Source organism: Struthio camelus, chromosome 2 (assembly GCF_040807025.1).
Source record: "Struthio camelus isolate bStrCam1 chromosome 2, bStrCam1.hap1, whole genome shotgun sequence".
In the NCBI taxonomy this organism is placed as follows: domain Eukaryota; kingdom Metazoa; phylum Chordata; class Aves; order Struthioniformes; family Struthionidae; genus Struthio; species Struthio camelus.
The window spans coordinates 101,080,441-101,101,650 of record NC_090943.1 but is presented as its reverse complement, the minus strand read 5'-3'; the positions used below and the strand labels follow the sequence as shown (position 1 = coordinate 101,101,650).

Sequence of the window (21,210 nt, the reverse complement as noted above, 5' to 3'; positions counted from 1 at the left end):
TGATCTTATGGGACAATCCCCCACCCAGCAGCAGGGTTTTGCTTCTTTCCTGTCACTGACAGGAGCTGATGCCACGTGTGCATGAGCATGCAGGAGCATGTGTGGAACCAGGGAATCATGACTGTGTTTGGGTTTATGGTATCTGCAACCTCCTGGGAGACCGTTGTGTGCGGAGGCAGCTGCTGCTTGTGACGCACAGTGAAGGCAATATGTTGCTGATGAGACGAGCTTTATATATCTCCCGTAGACCTGATACTTTGTTGTTGCTCTTTCCCATTCTGTTTCTGCTGTAGTCAGCCTGATATATCAAGTTGCTGTTTGTACAGAAAAAGATATCGTGTCTCTTCATGTTCTGCAGAAAAAAGAAAACTTTGATAGGGAGATGGCGCGTATGCTGATTTTATTATAGCTGCAACAGTGTTTCTTGTTGTTCTTAGGTTTTCCAGGTGTTGGGCTTAACCCTCAGTAATGACTCACAGTGTTCACATCAGTAGAAACAATACAGACTTCTAAAAGAAGCATTAACTCAATGGATTTTGCTTCTGAGGAGGGTTCAGGGTCTGGAATTAAAACCAGAAGGACATAAAGAAAAGCAAGCGAGCTGCAGATCCATTCTGGGTTGAGTCTAGCCTGAGAGTGTCTGTTGTGCTTCAGTTCTGTCTTTTTCAATCTCATGAAAGGAGATTCCTCTTGCAAATTAAACCCCAAGACAGGCAGGAAAGGTGTGTTCTGCTCAGCACTGTTGTTCCCTCGGGAACGTTTCAGCTTTTCTTACTCTGAATCCCAAGGCAATTGTGGACTGGGACCACGTCGCTGTAGATACATGGATTTGGTAGGAGGCCTGAGAAGGCATCAGCAGCCCCTCAGTACCCCTTGCTTCTTGCTACAGTGCTGGCAGCTCCTGATTTTCTGCTGCCATGCATGGCTAAAGAGAAGCAAACAGCCAGCAGCATGTGTGTGTCCAGCTGTGCCCTGGCACTTTTGCCTAAAATTGGATTCACTGCCCCTTTGCTTTGGGACATCAGCCCTGACTGGTCCAAGCTGCCAAGCCGGAAGCTAGTGGGATGAAAAGCACCTTGCTCTGAGCGCAGCAGCTCTCTGGAGGTACAAAGTAACGCTGCAGCGTAGTCTGCTCAAACAGAGGTTCACCTGCTGGCCAGCTCCAAGTATTTCATACCCACCCTCCATAACAAATAAGAACAAAATGTTTGGGTGTTTGAACAAAGGACAATGTGCTTGTGCTTCCTAAGCAAGTCCAATGGCCATTGGCATGTCCGGAATAATCAAGACACTGCCATTGTGTGAGCTGCAGTCAAAATGTAGCTTTAATTTAATCAAAATAAGTTTAACCCCAGGGCAGTTCATTGGAGGGAAACTACAAGCGATACCAGCTATTATGTTAGAGCCCTGTGCTAGCAGCTCATGCCAGCTCCCAGGAGGTTCAGCTCCCTGTTGCTCCTGCTCCCTCTGAAGTCCACATGTTTGCAATAAGGCTGGGTTAGGTGTTCCTCCTACAGCCCTTCACTTTATCCAGATACTATCAGATATCTACATATATACACACTGTATATACATATACTATCCAGATACTATCAGATACTGTATTTCACACCTTCTTTGAGTCAGAGGTACTTCTGGGATGACTTTGCAGCACTGGATATAAAGGCCACTCAGCTACATCCAGGACTTCTCAGTCAGGGAAAGCTGCTCTCTTGGGTGGAATTTGGGTCCAAATAGCAGAAAGAAAATGCTTCAGAATAAAAATTAAAAAAAAAAAATCCCTGTTACCTGGACAGTCCATCTCCTTTTCTAGACAGAAATGGGGCCCAGCTGATTTAAAAATAATGCATATACTTTGTTTTTGAAAGTACTAATATAACAGGTCTTAGCCTGTTGAGGAAAGAGTTGAGAACAGAGGAAATGAATGGGCATGTTTGAGAGTTATGAGTAACACTCTGTGTTGTCCTGGTCTGAGACTGGTGAAGCCCTGCCTTTGCCCTGGAAACCTTCCTGTCTAAAGGTGAACTAATGCTGAGAATATTGTGAGAGAAGAAAGTAGGAAGTGAGGATGAAGAACTATGTTTGGAGTGAATCTTAAAAGTTTTTGAAGTCTTTAAATTGAGACTGAGGCATGTTAAGCTGGAGTAGGCAGCCTCAAAGTGAGACTCAAAAGGGAACAGCTGGAAGAAGAACAGGATTTGGAGCAGAACAGCTACAGGTGCTTGGCTCGCAGGCAGAGGGATGATGTTACCAGCGTAGGAACACTCTGACGAGCTCTGGCAGTAGATGTGGGAGGGACAGGTCTGAAATGTAGCCCAGATGCATGCACAGGAGAGTGCCAAGAGCACAGGAGAGTGCCAAGAGCCCTAGGATTTAGAAGTTACACGCTAGATAACACCTCAACATCTTCAAATCCCCTGCAAGAGGCAATGATGTGGGAACTTGGCTCACTTCACTTGTGATGCCTCTGCTGCAGTCAGTGGATTAGCCAGGGGATTAGCCAAAGCTGCAGCAATATGCAGCGACTGAAAACGTAGAAGCCGCACAAGCCTTGGCTGCAAAAAAACTGTAGAGGCTGTGTAGTACAGGGCAGAGCTTCCTATGGGCTCTACTGAAATGTGAATAATGTTAAGTGTCCAGAGTACGGATGGGACTGACAATTTCTCTGAAACCTGCCTGAGCATTTCAGTAGTGTTTTGTTCCTTCTTTTTCTCTCTCATTATTATCCTGGATGGGAGGTTTCTGAAGTATTTTACTAATATGAATAAATATTTACTTCACTGTCTGGAGTAAGGACCCCAGTTTGTTCAGTGCTTTCCATTAGCATGAGGCAGACGCTCTCCTCCTCTGGGCATTTCACATTGGCCATCAACTTTGTTGCCAAATGTCAGTAGTATGTTGAACACTGACTGAGGATGCTGCGACTCCGAGAGGAGTTAGAAAAGAGGCTCTGGTTTCTATTTTGAATCGTTTTGGCTATCCAGGCCCTCTTCTATTGTTGGTCAGGCTTTTTTTTTAATTTAGCAGAACCAAACGGAGTGCTCTCGGGAAGCTGGTTTTAAGCGACACCTGCGTGGTTGGCTGTATTGGAGTGATCGCTGCAGGCAAATCCCACAAACATGCATAGTTCAGTATAGTTGTTTCAGCTGGAATCTGGGCCCAGCTATGCCCAAGTTGGCACTTGTTACAACTGGGGGCCTGTTCTTACCACTGGCTTGGCAGGGAGTGATGGCTACACTGAGCAAAGTTGCTCTTCCAGTTCCTGTGTGGATCATGGCTTAGCCAGTAAATGCTGGATCAGGCCAGAATAGGTGGATAGTCTCATCTGCATCCTGCCACCCCTCCTGGTTGTGGGATAAAGTGGAGACCACCTGCCCCCTTCACCTGTGTCCACTGAGCCGGTGTACAGAGGGAGACGCAGCAGCAGAAAGAAAGAGCTGACCTCAGCAATGGGACAGAAGCACGGCTGGGGTGGGGTGGCTGAGGACCCTGTGGATAAATACATTTTGGACTGGATGCCTTCTGTGAGCAGCCTGTAGCTGAGCTGCATGGATGCTTCATCTCTTTCTTTTGGACAGGTAGAGAAACTCTCTATGCTCAAGTTCCCATTTCACGTTATAAGCATTGATCAGCAGAAAGATGGAATGTAAACTCTCCATTTTAGAATTGCTTTGGTAATATTACAAATGGTAATATTTCCTTTTAAGATAGAGGACTATGAGAGAAGAAATAAGATCGAACAATGGCTTTTTTTTTTTAACTAAAAAAGCTATTCTTATTTAATGATTTTAAAGTTACTCCATACATAATAACAAACTGTAATGCAGCTTTGCAATAAAGGTTCTCCTGAAAGCACAACCTATCAGCAGAACAGCTAAGCTTCAAAACACATTTTCACTTTCTAAGACTATACAGTGAAAAAAATGAACAAGGAAAACTAGGAGTGTCCCAAACAACACAAGTACAAGATAGGTTCAAGTGGATTATTTTTGGCAACTGGATATTGGTTACAACACGATAACTACCCTTCCTCTTTGTCAAACTAAGGAGACTTTAAAATGTAATACCAGAAATGAGGCCTGGAGCCAATTCTGGGACTACTAAGGCTGTGCCAGCTCCCATTGGCCTTCCCGGGAATGTTCTGGAAACTCCAGAAGCAACATTACGGTGCCTAAGAGCAGCTTTTGCTCTGAGACAGTTACATTAAGACAACAAAACTGCACACACTGCTAAAATGTTTTTGATATCTGAGACAACAAATCCCACTGCAGTAAGGCACATCTTTAGATACAGACTGGGGAAGGAGAAGTTTCGGCAGGAATGCCTGTTTTCTACTTGCTACCCATCTTGTGACTATGTATTTACTAGTAATCTGGTGTCTCATGCAAACACTGAAAATGTATCAAGGTGGGACTGCACTGACTTATCTAAGGATAGTGGTGTTTCTGCTTTAAAACCACTAGAATTGCCTGGAATTCATTATCTGAACTGAACTGTTCCTACCTCCCAATTTGAAGAGTAGATTCCAGTCTGTGGACCATGGACAACTAGAGCTCTGCAACTTATTTTTGGGGGGTTCACAAAAGGTAATGAAGAAATATAAGTTTATATATGTTATGGGGCAGCCTGCATGTGGTTCAATTTCTAAAGGATTCCATATCTCTCCTAACAATTTTTTTAGAAATGCAAGTTGAAAGCTACTAGTTAGAACAAAGTGTACTACTGATGGAATTGTCCATTAAAACAGGATGTCATTCCTGGCAACTGCAGTAGGACCAACAGCTATAGAATAGAATTTGGAAAAAAGCCCCCTATTTGATCGAAAGTCAGAATTGCAATAGATGCAGGGAAATCCCAAGAACATGTCCTAGAAAAATAAGTGCTCTGTCTTCATTAAATTATGTGTACTCTATCTAGGTGTTTAAATATCGATTATTTTAAATTAGGCTGTTCTTCTTTCCACGTGTATTACAACACTTTTACATTAATCCTTCTGGAAGGGACTGGCCTTTTGAGACATGGCACATTTGCAACCTCAGAGATGAGCCTGATGGATTTTGGGATGCTCTCAGGATAACTCTGAGCCCGTCAACAATTAGGCTTTCAAGTTTGACTGGATATACAAGGCAAATGTGTGAATTTACATTGCTGGGAATCCTCCTAGGTTTTGAAATACCATGTTGCATAGTTATTAGAAATGTTTTGTGGCATTCAAATTTTTCTACTGAGTATATACAATCCTTCCTTCCTTCTTAGAAGGGTCTGTTTCTTATGTTGCCTAAAAATGCTTTTCTCCTAAATGCCATATAACTTGATGCATTGTTTGTTACAGTTCTGTACATGTGCTTCTCAAAACAGCTGACTCCTGTATGCAAAATAATATCAAGAGGGAGAGCTAAAGTTTATGCAGTTAATTAGAGAAAGTAGTTTTGAAGAAGAGGATGAGGTTCTATGAGAACCATTACATTTGCTTCACGGATTGCTACGTAGGTTTCACAACCAAGTCCATGTGCCAAATTTAAGCTGGAATGAAACAAGAAGAGTGCAGCATCCAGTTAACAAATATACTGAGAAACAGGCAGTATATACAAAGCTATGTACTGCTTACCCGACGTGTACTTTTAAGGTGCTTAATGATGTCTTAGGGAATGTAGCAACATATACATATATGCAGTGTATACATATCTAAACGTATATTAGAACCATAATACAGAACGAGATATATCCCTCAGATTTCTGATTTCATTAGATTCTCTAAGTCTTAAAAATATATTTAAAATATTTCATATAAAATATTTACAAAAAATAAATGATAACCATTTACATAAAAATATCTCCAGTTTGTTGGCTTTTCTGTTTCACTGTTCATGGATTGGACTCCATTTTGTTTCATGATGATGCCATTTGAACTAATGAGAGTTTAAACAATTGTGCATGATGAGAGAGCTCTGCTACTCGGTCCACCATCTCCTGTAGGGCTACCGTGTTAGGGTAATGCAAGGCAGCCATCTTGGTAGCCATAACAATACTCTTTAGTAGTTCACACAACTGGTTGCTGGAGTTCATCACTTTGTTGCGTATGTCCTGAGTTGTCACTTGCCTTGTGAGCGTATCGCCAATGAACACAAGTTTGTGAGCGCTCAAAATGACAAATTTGCTGTGTGCAACAAAGATTCGTGGAGGTTGAGAAGCATTGAGGCAACTGAAAAAGGCATCAATGGCATTTAGGAGAGAGTTGAAATGAGTCTCACATTGGTCAGAATAGAATAAAAGCAGCTGTCTGTCATGAGAGGCAGCAGTGCTGTTTGCAGTTTGGAGAGCTTGAGGTGGCTTCCATTTTGAGATGTCATTCTCCACAGGCTTTGTGATCTCTTGCTCCAGACGTTGGAACTGATTGATCTGAAACGTAGATAAAAGGGCTTTCCATAAAGAACATCCTTCTAACACATTGTTCCAATTTATAGTTTGACCTGCCTTTAGTAGATCACAAAAACTTTTCACTGTGATCTCTTAATGCTCTTTGAACTAGGTACAATGATACTTTTTCCAAATTCTTTCTGAACCACTGCCTAGCACGCTCTCTGTTAGCTTTAGCACATCTAAAAGGTAGACAGTTAAGTCAAATTGTTCAGACTCCCTCTGAGAGAGCAAGTCACCTCCAATAACTTACATAACTAGTACAGGGAAGGCTAAATAGTGGTTTTCAAGGTATCTATCCTGCTTTGACTCTAAAGGGAGTCTAGGCAAGCAGAACAGACTAGACATAACTAGCTTTCAGACAAACATCTAGCATGTGCCGACATGTAAATGACTTTGCGGGGACATATTACATATATGTATATTATATGTATTTTTAATTATCCCATATTACAACTACACTGCACGGCCCAAAACAACACTGGCTATCTTAGATTCATCTTACGCTACAGAAAAGCCACTATGTATGTTTTTAAAGAGTTTTCATTTTGGGGAGTGAGGGGTAACCAAGTACTTCCTACCATACCATAAATTTAAATGCACAAAGCTCAGAGGACAAAAAAAATCCTCTAAGATACTTTATCTGCATTTAAAAACCTCCAGAATTTACAGGCTGTTGCTCATTTGGAATATTCTGAAATTATAAACAAGAGAGATACATCCGAGTGACTGCCCCATTTGCAGTCTTTAGAAAGCTGCCACCTCTGTGGGATCTTGAGATGGCAAATCTTTAACTTTCAACTCCTTAGTGCTTTTAAAGCAAACAAAAATACACTGGAAATTAAAGACAGAACAGTTACAATTCAGTGATGATAAAGCTGAAGTCTGATATGTTCAGAAGGCAGGAAATGCAAAACATTAGGGGTCTCTTATCACCGCTGTCCCCACCACACTGAACAAATGGAACGTTCTCAGCTCCTTAGTTTGTTCCATTTGTAATCTTCTGCCACACAAAACGGCAACAATATATTGATGTATTACCGTCACAGTAACAACTGTCAATCTTAAGCTACCTGCCCTTTTAGCATTCAAAGTGATGTTAAGGGCACAGGATCTAAGGTAATTGTATTGAGATTCGCTGAGCGGATGCGCAGGCGGCACTTGTATTCAGTGTGGTCCCGTGATTAAGGCACTAGATTGCAGGTCAGAAAAGCCAAGGTCTTAAGCTGGCTTTGTGACTGACTGACTGTGAGATGTTCTTCCTATCTGTGGTAAAGTTTCGGAGACAAAGACTGCCTCTGATTATACGTATGCACTGGGCCTACCACAATGGTGCACTGTAATAAAAAGTAATTAGTCTCTTGAACTGAGATGGCTGGAAATTGTTTTCAAGGGAAAGGCTTCTTCCTGCCACAAGAGTTGCCATTCTAAGCAGCAAGAGCTGTGGCTTCGCTTCCACTCAGTTACTAAGTGGCAGCAAGTAAATGAACAGGGCAAAGATGTTGCTTTTTAGGACGGCTAATTTGGGTAAATACTCAAGCTTTCTTTGGCATAAGCAATGACTGCCACAGATCCACAGGGCTAGAAACGTGCCATAATCTTGATGCTTGCCATTTCCAATTTGGAGCATGACAGTGCATGTCCCTGTCCTTTGCTGTACTAAATCCATCAACGGTGGAGCTTGGCTGGCACAAATCCTACTTGGAAAGAAACCAGCCTGAGGTCACTGTTTAGCCAAGACCCAATAGCTGCCATCTTCACAGCCTGGTACCTGAGACTTTCCAGCTGTGTGTTCTGGCACTCCTGCACACCTCATAGTCTCATTGCTAGTAGCTACACACTGTTAAGAGAAGTCCTTCTTGCTGCATTTGACCAGAACTCCTTATGTACAAAGCACACTGCAATTCGATGTGATTGTTGTGCCTGACCAAACGTACCTGATGGTGCTCTAGCTCTGTTTTGCTCTGCTTGATTATATTTTCTTTTTCCAGTAGCTCCTTTTGTTGTCTTTCAAACTCTTCTTTCCCCTGTTTTGCATAAGATAAAAAGATACTGTGTTAAATCAAAACTGCCCTTGACTTATTTAACAACCTGTAAATTGACTAGCAGGCTTCTTTGTATTGGCTCTTTCACTGGTAGTGCAACCTTGAGTAGAGAGGAGAAAAGGATAGTGTGGTAGGGGCAAAAGGCTATTGCTACTATGTATGCAAAGGTCCTGTTTGAGAGCAAATAATCACTCTGGTGAAACTACTCTTGAACGTGTGTTAGTGCAACAATCTGATTATCACTTCTGCAAACAGCTCTTGCAAAAAGAAGCACCAACAACTCTTTACTTTGCCTTGAGCAGAACAAGCTGTCTGTTTTACCCACCTGCAGGTGAACATAATCATAGTCATCCATCCAGCTCTTTTCTGAGTTCTCATCAGTAGTACTGTGAGGGTGCTGACCTTTACTCAGGAGCGGGGAAAGGGAGCTACAGTGGTTTTGTGTTTTCTCTCCATGCTGCTGCATGTGAGGATTGTTATATACGTATTCAGGAGTGTTCATGATGTTCTCTGGTACATTTCTGACACGTGAGCTGCTCAGCACTTGTCTGAAGAGTACCTCTGCATTGATGCTGATGGTGGTGGTCAGTTGCTTGGCATCATCTGGGACTGTCCTTGCCACCATAACAAATCGATCTAGGTCATCGCACTTGTTCTGCAGTCTGTTGACAGCTAGGACATTCAAAGACCAGCTATAGCTGTTCAGATCATGGCTGGTTTGTGTGAGGATCTGGTGAGAGTCCTCCAGCCTCTGTACCTCCCTCCTCATTTTGTTATACAGGCTGACCTCAGACAGACAGGAAGCGTTGGCTGCTGATCCTTTCGCAAACTGAAGGTACTCCAACAGCGACTGCTCTACCTTATCCACAGCAGTACGAATTTCGTTGATGTGTTTCTCCATATACCCATAAGACCGCCAGTCTGCAGTAATGAAGGCCATGAGGTTATTGACAGCTGCCTCCATCATCTGCTGAAGGCAATAAAGCCTCTCTATAGCAGTATCTGGATCAAGGATTAGTCTTTTGTCCTGTGCAGTTGATGCTGAGAAAGAAGAGTCTTTCGATGTTGTTGAAGATGTGGACATGTTACTCCTGGTACTTCCTGTGCTGGAGAAAGACAACCTATTTATCCCATCAGTCACATCCTGTAACCCTTTAGTCTCTTGTGGAATTGGCGGTGGCACGTCATATACACCTTCTCTTCCTTCTGAGATTATACCTTCACTTAATCCTGTCTGTTGTCCTGTAAAGGCAATCCCCCGTGGGGTATCATATACATCTTTCTGAGGTGCAATCTGCTGTCCCAGAAATTGGTTTTGATGGTTCACAGGGATGTCATACACACTCTGTTTGCGTGGCGCTCCATCAGTTGATAAAAGGCCCTCAGAAGAAAACTTTTTACTAAGTTCTTTCCCAGTTGCTTTGGTGACAGGCGGAGGAATATCATATACTCCTTCTAGTCTTGCACTGTGGCCCAGTGGAGATGAAAAATCCTGCATTTTTTCCCTCAGGCCTGTATCATCTCGGCATGCAGATGGAGGTGTAGTATAGATCTGAAACACAGAAAGCAAACCATGAAGCCTCTGACTAAAACAGCAAAATAATTTACATCTTCCCTATGGTCAATAAAATGCTGGGCTGGAAGATGTGCCAATGACTTTCATTGAGTCAGATATTTATCCTGAGTTTGACAGAAGGTCAGTTTTAGTATCTTATTAACATTCATCTTGATGCAAATTCTCATAAGCAGTAAAATCTCAAAAAAGCAGTATGCTGCCACAAAGATAACCTAGTTCTAATTACTAAGTCACACTCCATAAGGTTAGGAATTCTGACACAAAGCTTTGCTTCATCCGCTTTACTAAACAGCTTAAAAGCCTAAGGAAATATTTAAGTATTGAACCTCCTTCTCCTTCAGGATTATACATGAACTCTTTGTTTAAATAAGTCTTTGGTCAGACATGAAAATATAGCATCCCGTGGAAACAGCATGACACTTACCCCTTTGGTGGGTGGTATATCATAGACGCCTAATGCTTTTGCTTCTCCCATGGGAACTGGATATACAGGCACCTTAGCTGATGCTGGGGGAATGTCGTATATCTAAAGAAAGAATAAATCTGTTATAGAAACAAATCACCTCATGAGAGCTCTGATCTCAGATGACTTTTCTCGGTTTCTGTGTTTTCTCTCAAACAGCAGGAAGATCATCAGGGCTCCGCAGCTTTGTTTCATAGGGGAGACTTTCTTGAATTTGCCCGGGGTTTTGAGCACTTAGGAAGAAATACGCTTTTGCTAAGTGGACAGATGAAGCCAGGGCTGACTCAAGGGTTAAATCAGTGCTAGTCTATTACAGGTGCCTGTTGGGGTCAACGGGAGCAGTATGTTCATGTGACCGGATGTGATGATACACTCACCGATAGAGATTAGAGGCGTGGAGGAGTAAGCTTGTATTAGTACACACTGCTAAACTCTGAGACCAAGGCTGCTCCTGTCAGCATCACGTATCTGCTTTTTTGGGTGCAGTGTGGACTGTCTTACTGGCAGAGAGCGCAGCTGTCAGATGTTGCAAATGTCCCATTTGGTGGCACGTCCTACATCACAGCAGGTTCTGCGTGTGGTCTAAGGCAGCCAATGTTAGTGTCTCTTACTCTAGACTTCCTAACAGTTCCAGTCATTTGGAGTCAGCCTGGTGTTATGTACCATTGGGCTTCAATGTTGCTCCCTGAAGCTCCACTGTCAAAGAGCCACAGAGAGATGCAGGGCTATTAAGTTATAGGTTCTCCAAGCATCCACTCTGGATGTCCATAGTCTTGGGGTCAAAAGTCAGGTGCGTTCCCCAGCACAAAGATATATTTCAATTTAAATGACATGGTGCAGTAGATATATGGTGAAAATAATTGCCTGCATAGTAGCTGTTCATTTAGGAAACAATTTTGCCCTTATTGAGTGAATTACTGTCAACTATGCAACAACAACAAAGTGAAGGAAAAAAATGTTCCCAGGCAACACATTTATTCAGTTCAGATATTCTGTTTGATCAAAACATAGAAAACAAATGGGATTTTGGTGTTTGGTGCGCTGCCAGATCATACTCAACATCAAATACAACTTTGAAGTTCTTCTGCACTCTGTGAAAAAGCCATTGCATTATTTCTGGAAGGAGAGAACTTGCTCTGTTCATAAACTTCAGGTAGAAAGTTGCCATCTTTTGTGCCCCGTCAGTGCTGTTGGCAGTTTTATTGGTACTTACCCCTTGGAGAGGACGCACAGGGGGGATATCGTAGGTATCCTTCTGGTAGTTGGAAGGGAACTCATAAACATAACCTTGTCCTGACCTGACTGGAGTTATTACCTGTAGGTTAAAAAAGAAGGGTATGAACACCTAAGTCTTTGAAGCTCTTGGCATGTGCTCCCTGTAACTGTATAATGTTCTTGGTATAAACATTCCAGTGTTATTAACTTCCAGATTTTATATGGCAATTTTAGTAACACAAGTCTACCTACACTTCTGACAGTTAAAAACTGCAAAATGACTAATAGTAGCTACAAATGCATCATCTTTTCTTTCCTAACCAGTTCTGACAAGGCTGCTTGCTGGTCCTGTAACATCTCCGATTCATCAAGCACAGCTTCTCCAGCAGGGAGGAGGTCTAAGAGAGCTTCATCACTTCTTCTCATTGTCTACCCATTAGCACAGACTGTGATATGATGGTCACACTACCCACTGACTGAGTGAGATTAGGGCTCCCTGTCCTTCTAATCCTAATGAGGTGTTGAGTGTCCCCAGTTAATGACAAAGGCTTAAGATACTCTATGCCTTACTGTTTAGGCCCTAAAAGTCTTCTCCCTTTACTTGTGGAGGTATTTCCCATCTGCTCCAGCAGGACTTCTTGTGTGACTGTGCCCTGCAGGACAACATCCTGAATGGTTGAGTGAGAGCTGTGGCTCTGAAGATGCTTTACCTGGAAGGGCTATGCCTAAACCTATCGAAGTAGAACGTTTAACTGTGCTGTCTCCATCTGGTTTGCCTATATTAGGGGCCAAGAGATAGGAAATATTAAGGCACTCTCAAAGTACATAATGGAAGAATAATCTCTGAAAAAAGCTTAGGATTTACATTTTAGATGTTTTCTGAACCATTAACTACCATAATGACTTCAAATAAAATGTGGTCAAAAATAATTGCTTTACATCTTGGACTGCATCTGCGTGGCAGAATTTCAGTATAGCGTGGTACAAAGAAACGCTGTTACCTAACCCCCAGAAAGAGAGGGGTTTGTAGCGGAAATGCTGACATCTTAACCTCTGCCAATGCTATTTAGCTCTAATAAGGAAATACAAATACTGTAAACCAAAGGCACAAAATGACAAATGACATAGGCCCATATAAGATGTGGTTTCATGCTCAGCTGGGGAGAATCCTGTAAGAAGATTACTTAACTATCCTTGGAAATGCATGTAAGATATAAAACAGTTTATCATCACATGCTCAGTAAAGATCCTGTAACAGTTTTTGCTATAAGAAATCCTAGCATCCTGGCTGAATTCCCTAGAGACTTTTGCTTACCTGAGGTCTGCAGAGAAACTCCTTGATGCTAACCTGCTACCCCTCTCTGCTATGTTAATGACATAGGCTTTTTTCTTTTTACTTGCCAACCCAAATATTGCTGTGTAATCTTTGATCCTGTACCATGAAACCGGATTTTCCCCCTGAGGTGGCTGTTATATTAGTTCAGAACACAGATCTGATTCAATGCGAGCAGCCCAAGGTGATGTGCCTTGTAGCATCCGCCTTTGCACTGCCTGCGTGTGCCTTCAAAGAGTGAGGAATGTTCATGTCTGGCAGGTGGGGGAAGATGGCATTTTGCAGCTGTTTTTCCATCAGAAGACAGGGAAGACAGGAGCTGAAAGCTATATGATTTTGAGAGAACTCAGTTCACTGCCCTTGAGAGAATTCCTGCTGAATTTAGTGTGGGATTAACAGGGTTTACATACATATGAATTCTTAAAAAAGAACGTTAAAAATGTACTGAATTTATACAGATGGTTCCTTTTCCACAGTCACTTACTACATTGTAAAAAAACATTTACAGAGGAACAATTAAGAAAGTTCTCCCTTAAGTTCCTGGAAATTTCCCACAACGGATCACCCCAGACATTATCCCTCCCAGGCCACTCTCATGTAATACTGGGGTTATGTTGTTTGCTTGAGGAACTTCTAACTTACTATCAGCTCTTTTTCACATGCTTTTTCTGCCAGTGAAGGCTAGAGATCAGGCTAGCGTAGCCTGCAGTTTGTTTTTGGATCTTTGTTTTCCAGTAGGGTGCCGCCAAATGCTTTCCACCCAATTTAGGAAAAGAAGGATTTGTTTTTAAGCAGTGTTTAGTCTGAGGTTCCCTTCAGGGGTTCCAAAATTACAACCACTGTATTGCTTCAATAATGAGTCACTGGGTTTTTAAAAATGATCCTCCAGGAGGACAGACAATGCAAAGGGAAAGCAAAGGCCTGTTTCCTGGGTAGCCCATCTCCATGAATCGTTTTGCTACTGTGAACACTGTGGCACCAGGCTGTGTGCTAATGGGCAGGGAAACTGTTTGACCATCACAGAGAAAAAAGCAGACTGTTCATGGAAGGCAGCCAGAAGCCCCAGGGACGACTACAGCACTGCTGAAATCCAGCTCTGCTTTAACTGCTGATTGTTGCCTTGCAGGATAAGGCCAGGAGTTGGGCTGGGTCAAGCTCCAAAAAGATGAGTATTGGTCCCTCAGTCTGAAATTGCAGATTTTATGAGCAAGAGTAAATAGCTCAGTTGTCACCTGCTCCAGGAGTTGAACTCTATTCTAAATCCAGATTAGTAGTAAAATTTGACCAGCTCACATCCAGACCAAGCATGCGTGATGCCTCTTACAGTCCTGCAGATGATCTGTCTGTGGAGGCAATGTCTAGCACCTCTGTAGAAGCTTTACTGTCCCTCAGTTCTTTAGGATTTGCACAGCACTCAGAGATGTGCTTCTGTACAGGCTCAACACTAATTGTCCTGCCTATCTCATGCCTCAACTCATTCAGGATCCAAGAACACTACTACTCTCTCCTTGCTGAGAGGATGAATTTCAATGAGCAAACTCAAAGAAAAGTCAGAGGCCTCTAACATAAAAGAGAATGTGAAGCAACGCAGGTAATAAGGTACCATGTAAAAACTGTTGTTGTTGCTATAGGTAAATATAATGCTTTGCTTTTGAAATAAGCCCAAATGGCAAAGGAAATGATATACTTGTGCCACGGGGTCCGGAACGTATGTGGAACAGAAGCTGTACTCATGTCCAGTTTTTATAGAAAGAGCCCCCCATTCACTCTGCCATACAGTAGTATCATGCAGCTGCAGTAATTCTTGTAGCTCTTCCTTAGGGATCTTTCCCATTTTTTAGAGAAGGCTGACATGCCAGATGCTATATGAAAGGCTTAAATAACTACAAGACTGCTGCTTTTATTTACTGTGCTGCTGTATAATCCTAAGTAACCTTACTCAGAGTGGTCAGACGAAGCAAGCCAATTTCACTTAGTGCTTCAAGACCTTTCTTATCATATGTTTTACCACCTTCGCTCTTTTCCAGACTTGGCTAATCTGAAGTGGTCACTTGTCTATTTGAGTGGAACAAGCCCCTGTCCTGGATGCTTTTGTCTGTTGTCAAAGGTAGTGAGAGGGTAAAATACTAAGTGCCTGTTTTTGCAGCGTGCACAGCCTGCCTGTATAGAGGACCGAGAACACAATATCTGAGTATTCTGCAGAGCTGTGCTTAGCAGTGCCCTCTACTTAAGGTGGCATTTATTTTCCAAACAAAACTCATGCATGCCTTCTCCTTTTTAGGCTTCTGAAATAGTTGCACAAAAGACAGAAAAGAAGGTTCTAAAAACACCAGCAAAACCCAGCAACAACCAAGGTTTGCTGATAACATGAAAGCCAACTATGGTTTCCCAGTGACTCAGGTGTATTTTCCTGAGCGGAAGATTATTATCAAGCAACAACATGTTCTGAGCGATTTCATCATCAAATTCTCCATAAATGCTGAAAAGGTCTGCCCTTCACACAAGAATATTTCCCACTGTACCTCCAGTCATCTTCTCTTCTGACACTGTTCAACTAGGTTAAACATGCCTTCTGCTGGACGGCTTTTTCCTAGTCAATTCAGAACATAAGCTGCTCATCGCCAACACACACCTTGAGCAAAGATTTTTGAACAGTAATTGAAAGAATACCCATGCTAATTGATGAATTGAAAAGATAGACTATTTCTTCTGATTCTCATGCCCCCAAGACACTAGTAGCCTCACATGAGAAGCCAGGACATGTGGTTGCACTGGTTCTGTTGTATGAGGAAGAGGGAGGTAGCTAGGTAGCTGAAGAAAGAAAGGCACTGAAACCAAGATTTTCAGAAGTAACTTTTGATTTGGGGTATTCATCTATAAAAACACTAAATGAACTTCCTGTTTCCAAACGGGATGCTTAGCCCTTTCGGTGTATTGTTGAACCTCTCCCTTTCTATAGTTTTGAATGCTTGATGGCCGTTCAATTTTCAGAAGGAAGGAGATGGCTGCTAAAGAAAAGTTCCCTTTTCTCACTTCTAGAACAGGGATAGCCGCTCTGCCTAGTGTTTAGGAATTTATTTTCTAACAAATGTCACTGAACTTCAGACCATACGAGGATTTTTCTTCCTTTTACCTCTTCTCTTTTAAGAATGCCTGTGGTCATCTGGGTTTAAATAATCCTGCGTTTCAAACCAGCAATTTTCCTTGTTTATACATTAAAGGAAACAGATGGTGTTCCCACAAACTATCTAACCCAGCATTCTCAAAACATCATAACCACTTAATCCATGCAGAGCAACAGGGACCAGGTTTGGCTCTGGTGAAACATGTAATGAGCCTGCTTCAAACTTTCAGTACTGGAAAACAAAGACAATTGAGTAGAAGGTTTGTTCTGTTCTCGCCGAACACCATGCTCTTCCACAAGCAATTACTTGGGTTCTTTCCATGCCAATTGCAAGTTCTTGGCCAAGAAAAAGAGCTGAATGTGCATGTACTTTACAAAATATTCAGTCCTGTGGTTCATTAAATCCCTCTTCCTTAAATATAAGGGGAAAGTATGTTTCTTCCAGGATTAAAATGGAAGTTAGGCTATAATAAAAGAACATTGCTAAGGCAGCAATAAGACAGCTCTCTGCTTAATGCAGACAGACAAAACCATACTTTACACTGTTTAGCTAGTACAAAGGGGAAATAAACCTACTGCAGCCAACAGAATTACTCTAGATTTACAACAGTATCACAGAGGGCAGAATTTGGTCTGTTCCTATTAATAACAATGCTTGATATGCAGAATGACAGGAAATGAGCTTCCTTGAGTTTCTCAGGTGAGAAAACTGAAACATAGGTACATTGAATAACTTGCCCCTAATCACAGGCAGGCAACAGAGCCGAGAAAGGCAGATTGCTGCTTCCCAGTGTGCCGTTCTAATCCCAAGAACCTACTGATCCTTGCTAACTGCTTTTAAAATGAAAAATTTGCACTTTACGGAGATGAAAATAGAAGGCATGTGAAGTAGACTTTATATATTTTTTAAACCTGGAGGAAGAGTTGTACTGAAATACATTTCTTCTCGCAATGCTCTTCTCTCGACCCCACGAGTAACTCTCAGTAGTGGGCATGAGTTTACAGCCATAAATTGCTGCTAATCTCAGCTATCAATTCTGTTTCTATTAAAGTCAGCTGCATCTTGCCCTGGAAAAAGTCCTGCTCCAGAAGAGGCCAAGTGGTAGTGCATAAGTCTGGGCCTTTAAGAAGCTTGGAGACAGGACAGATCAATCAAAATGTAAGTAAATGAAAAAGAGCACAGCTGTCCTCTATTGTAAAGTATTTCTGTAAGTCTGTTTAACACAAAACTCCAATTGTTGCAATACTGTTCCCAAGCCTCTCATAGCAGCTACCTGGGCTCTCTTAGGTTCGTCAGGAGAATGAAACAGCCAGAGAGAACGTGGGGAAGCTATAAGAGAGAGAATTGGGGCAGGGGGGAAGCCTCTGCTCTCTTGAACTCTCAGCCTTCTGAAAGGCAGTGACAGGATCACTAAGCAATGCTGGATGAGACAGTGAGCCACTCTCAGCCTTTGTTTCCATTTTGCTTCGTGTACTTAGAAGGTAGATGTATCAATCTAAATGCCTTTTCTTGGGAACTGGTCTGTGGCTAAGTTGAACAGTGAGAAGGTTGTATTAAAAAGAGAGTCTCTGAAGATAATCTAGGCATTTGAAAGAACCTGGCTAGCTGTTTAAAACTCAGTCCTCCCTACAGAACACTCTCTTCTCTTTTACAAGCAGCATCAAGATTTCTAGTGACTATCTGATAATGTATTTCCTGACAATACTACCTATCACTTCACTCAGTATTGTCTGCAGTAATAAATGAACAAAAAATATTTTATGAAGCAGTAGCCTTGACTTACACTGTGTGTTTGCTATTCATTAGTTTGCTATATATGATGAAATCTAATGTGTTTCCCAGCTGTTAGTGAGTAAAGGTTGGGGTTATGTTTTCATATGTGCTAGGGATACTCTCAATAATTATAAACTTTGTTTTTGTGAGTTGTCAAAGGTCTTAAGATCATCAAATCATAAGACGTTATTTTTGGCATAAATAAGGAATGAAAATCTGGCTGCTAAAAATGTTTTGTCAGAGTATTTTCTACCAACACTGAGATGCTGGATAGGCTTTTGATTAAGGCTTTACACACACTGAAGGAGAGGGGAGGAAGCCAGTAGAGGCACTTCTACTGTACCAGGTTTGTAGCTGAATCTATGAGTTGGTTTCTACAGCAAAAAGCCTAACAGCTACTGCAAGGCAAAAGGAAATCAATAGAAATGACTGTTTTCTCTTTCTTGGGCTGACTGAGATGCTGGTTTCACTATGTGGCAGAAAAAAAAAGAGCACATCGACACACATAATGATACTGAAGCTTTTGTACGGATTGCCTTTACTCGGATGTTCCCCTGCGAGTTTTCTCAGAAACAAGATTCAGATGTGTGTAGATAAGGAGATGCGACGAATACTACTGACCTAGAACTGCTTTATTTCTTGGTGTTGCTTGCATCTTCAAAATATCTGTTAATTTTCTCATGTGCTTTGTCTCCATTTGTTGCCCAAGATGCTTTTCTAAGAAGATCTCCTTTTGTGCTTTAACTGTAAGGGCTCTCAACAGTCCTGATGTCATTGATTCACAGTGTGTTAAGTTAAAAATGGTTAACTATGCAGGCTCAGGGCTTTAAACAGAAATTGCTGTATGTGATGATGAAATGCCCTACCTGTAGATGTCCCTTCTCAAAAAATTCCCCTGTGGTATTGTAATGTGAAAAATAATAATAAAAACAAATAATATAACTGGGTGTTGCTTTTTACTTCTTTTGAGCCTAGATATTTCCAGATGGACACATGTTTTGGGTTGTGAGTCTGGAAGATTTAAAGCAGAAATTGTAAAACTGATTTAAAATAAAAAAAAGTGAAAGAAATCATGAGCTGGCCTAGATTCAAACCATGAACAGCTGTTTAGGTGGGTATAGCCAACAGCTTTGCAATTAGCCTGATCAAGACATTACAACCCCGAGCGCAACCCTTTCTCTTTCAAAAACCAGCACAGAACAGCAGGTTCATTAAACTGTTTTTCAGTCCTGTACTTTCTTCTCTAGCTAAAATACAGCTTATCTCCTTTCCAAATATTTTGTTAAAGCTATAGAATTATATAAACAACCTAATCTTCCACTAGCACAGGCTAATATGGCTGTATTGAGTGCAGCGGTACTGTGCTAATGTGCATCAGCTGTACCTTTGGATTGCAGTGTTGAATTTTTTGCTTGCTGCTGGAGTTCATGATCACAAACTAAATGCAGGTAGAAAGAGTCTTTATATAGATCTTATTGAATGAGCACTACAAATAAGAAAAAAGGTTTCACTATTTCTTCACTGACAAGATTTCACTGGGTTTATCCCCCTCCCCCCCCCTTTTTTAATGATGCTGTCATGGCCTAATCCCACTCTCATTGATGTCAGCTCTAGGGCTTTCTGCCAGTTGTGTTATGAGCAACATTTCTGCTTACTCAGTGGCAACAGGCTTGGTGCTGGTAGCCTTGAATTGCAGGACTGGCTGGGAAGGGGTATTTCCTAGTTTCTGATGGAGTCATTCTTGCCTACAAAAATCTGAGAGAAAAGGTCAAGCAAAGCTTCTGAGGATGTGTCATTTTTATGAGTGGATAAGGAGTGAAGAAGAAAGAAGAGCAGAATAAACCAGTTAGTACTAAATTACCAGCATTTTTAAGAGTAGTGTGAAAGAGAATACTTGTCCAATTCTCTTTTTAAGAGTTTTACCACCATCATCCCCATGGCAACTCTTTATTTTAGATAATCAGTGACTTCATTGTTTCTGCATGTGCTGGCACACAAGGCTAAGGAGCTGATGTGTTACAGTTATCAGTGATACAGCAGTCATGCACTTTGGAGTACTCAAATGTCTGTGGGTGTATCTAACAGAGAAACAACCCTTCCCCACAACTCCTTGTGTGAAATACTTCTTCTAGCAGGGAAATATGTACATCTCCTAAAGAGCAAAGCATTCTCTGGAAACTGTGATAAAATGTGAGTTGAAGTTTTAATTAATGAAAAGTGTGCAGGGAAACTCAGCACCAAAGCATTTTGCTTTGGTCCTCCCAATCTGTTTACTCTTCCCATTTAGAAAGGTTCTAACATGAAGAACCATTTGGCAAACAAACACTCTTTCCTATGCTGGTAGTACCGTGACCCTCTCCTCGCAAAGACAGAAGGCTAAATTTAAGGTAGGCTCGCAGAAGAGGAAACAGTGCTGGGAAAAGTAGGGCAGAAAGAGGTCTGACTGTTGTGAACGACATGAAATCCTACGGGCTCACAAACAACAAATTGGTTAGGATCAGTCCAAATGTCTTGTTTCAACTCTTTTGAAGAGTTCCATTTTATTTCAGTTATTTTGTCATTTCCATCCTAAATTTCTAGATGGAAAGTTGGGAAAACAGAAGTCTTCATTTAGGATGAAGTACGGTGTTTCAATGACTTCTTGTTTCCCTTCAAATATTTTCTTTTTTTCAGTTTAGGCGCTTATCGGAACAGACCCTCCTGTGAACAGTTTCACTTTAGGTGAATTGGCACTTCCTAGTGGGCTTAAAAATGGTTGAGATAACACATTCCCAAACAGTTTCTGTTTCACAGGAGTGTTGCCATGGGCAGTCAGGCAGAAATATGGAAGAGTTCCTTAATCACTTAGGTTAGGAATCACGTTGCTCTGAGAGAAGTAAGCAAACAAAAGCTTCCAGCAGGGAAAAGATCAATGCAATTTAACCATTACAGAGGTCATCTGGCTCATGAGCTGTATTTTGGCTCCATTTTCATACAGGTCTCTCAAGGCAAACGTACAGATGGGTGCTCCTATTAAGTGGTATTTATGTTAGCACAGCTTGTTTTGGCAACTTTATGGAAGTAGCTCTATAGATACTGGTACGTTTTAAACAGACGTAAACTGCATCCTCACTTGGCCGTTCCATCAATATAATAGCTATAGTAAAAGGCTGTGCTGCCATTCAGAAGGACCTGGGCAGCTTGGAGACTTGGGCAGAGAGGAACCTCATGAAGTTTAACAAAGGCAAGTGCAGGGTCCTGCACCCAGGGAGGAATAACCCCCT

At 41.8% G+C, this 21,210-nt stretch overlaps 1 protein-coding gene across 4 annotated transcripts in view; it reads right to left on the bottom strand.

Annotated features, from left to right (window-relative positions):
- Window positions 1-564: 564 nt before the first annotated feature.
- Window positions 565-21,210, bottom strand: part of NEDD9 (neural precursor cell expressed, developmentally down-regulated 9) — a 108,366-nt gene continuing 87,720 nt past the window's right edge. For 3 of the 4 annotated variants that reach the window (XM_068931857.1, XM_068931856.1, XM_068931858.1), the window contains 5 exons: window positions 11,715-11,816; window positions 10,463-10,564; window positions 8,788-10,014; window positions 8,355-8,444; window positions 565-6,399 (listed from right to left, as the gene is read on the bottom strand). In XM_068931857.1, the coding sequence (XP_068787958.1) occupies window positions 5,890-6,399; window positions 8,355-8,444; window positions 8,788-10,014; window positions 10,463-10,564; window positions 11,715-11,816 (2,031 nt within the window). In that variant the 3' untranslated portion in view covers window positions 565-5,889. The remainder of the gene's footprint in view (window positions 6,400-8,354; window positions 8,445-8,787; window positions 10,015-10,462; window positions 10,565-11,714; window positions 11,817-21,210) is intronic. The other variant, XM_009677974.2, reaches the window with a different exon arrangement.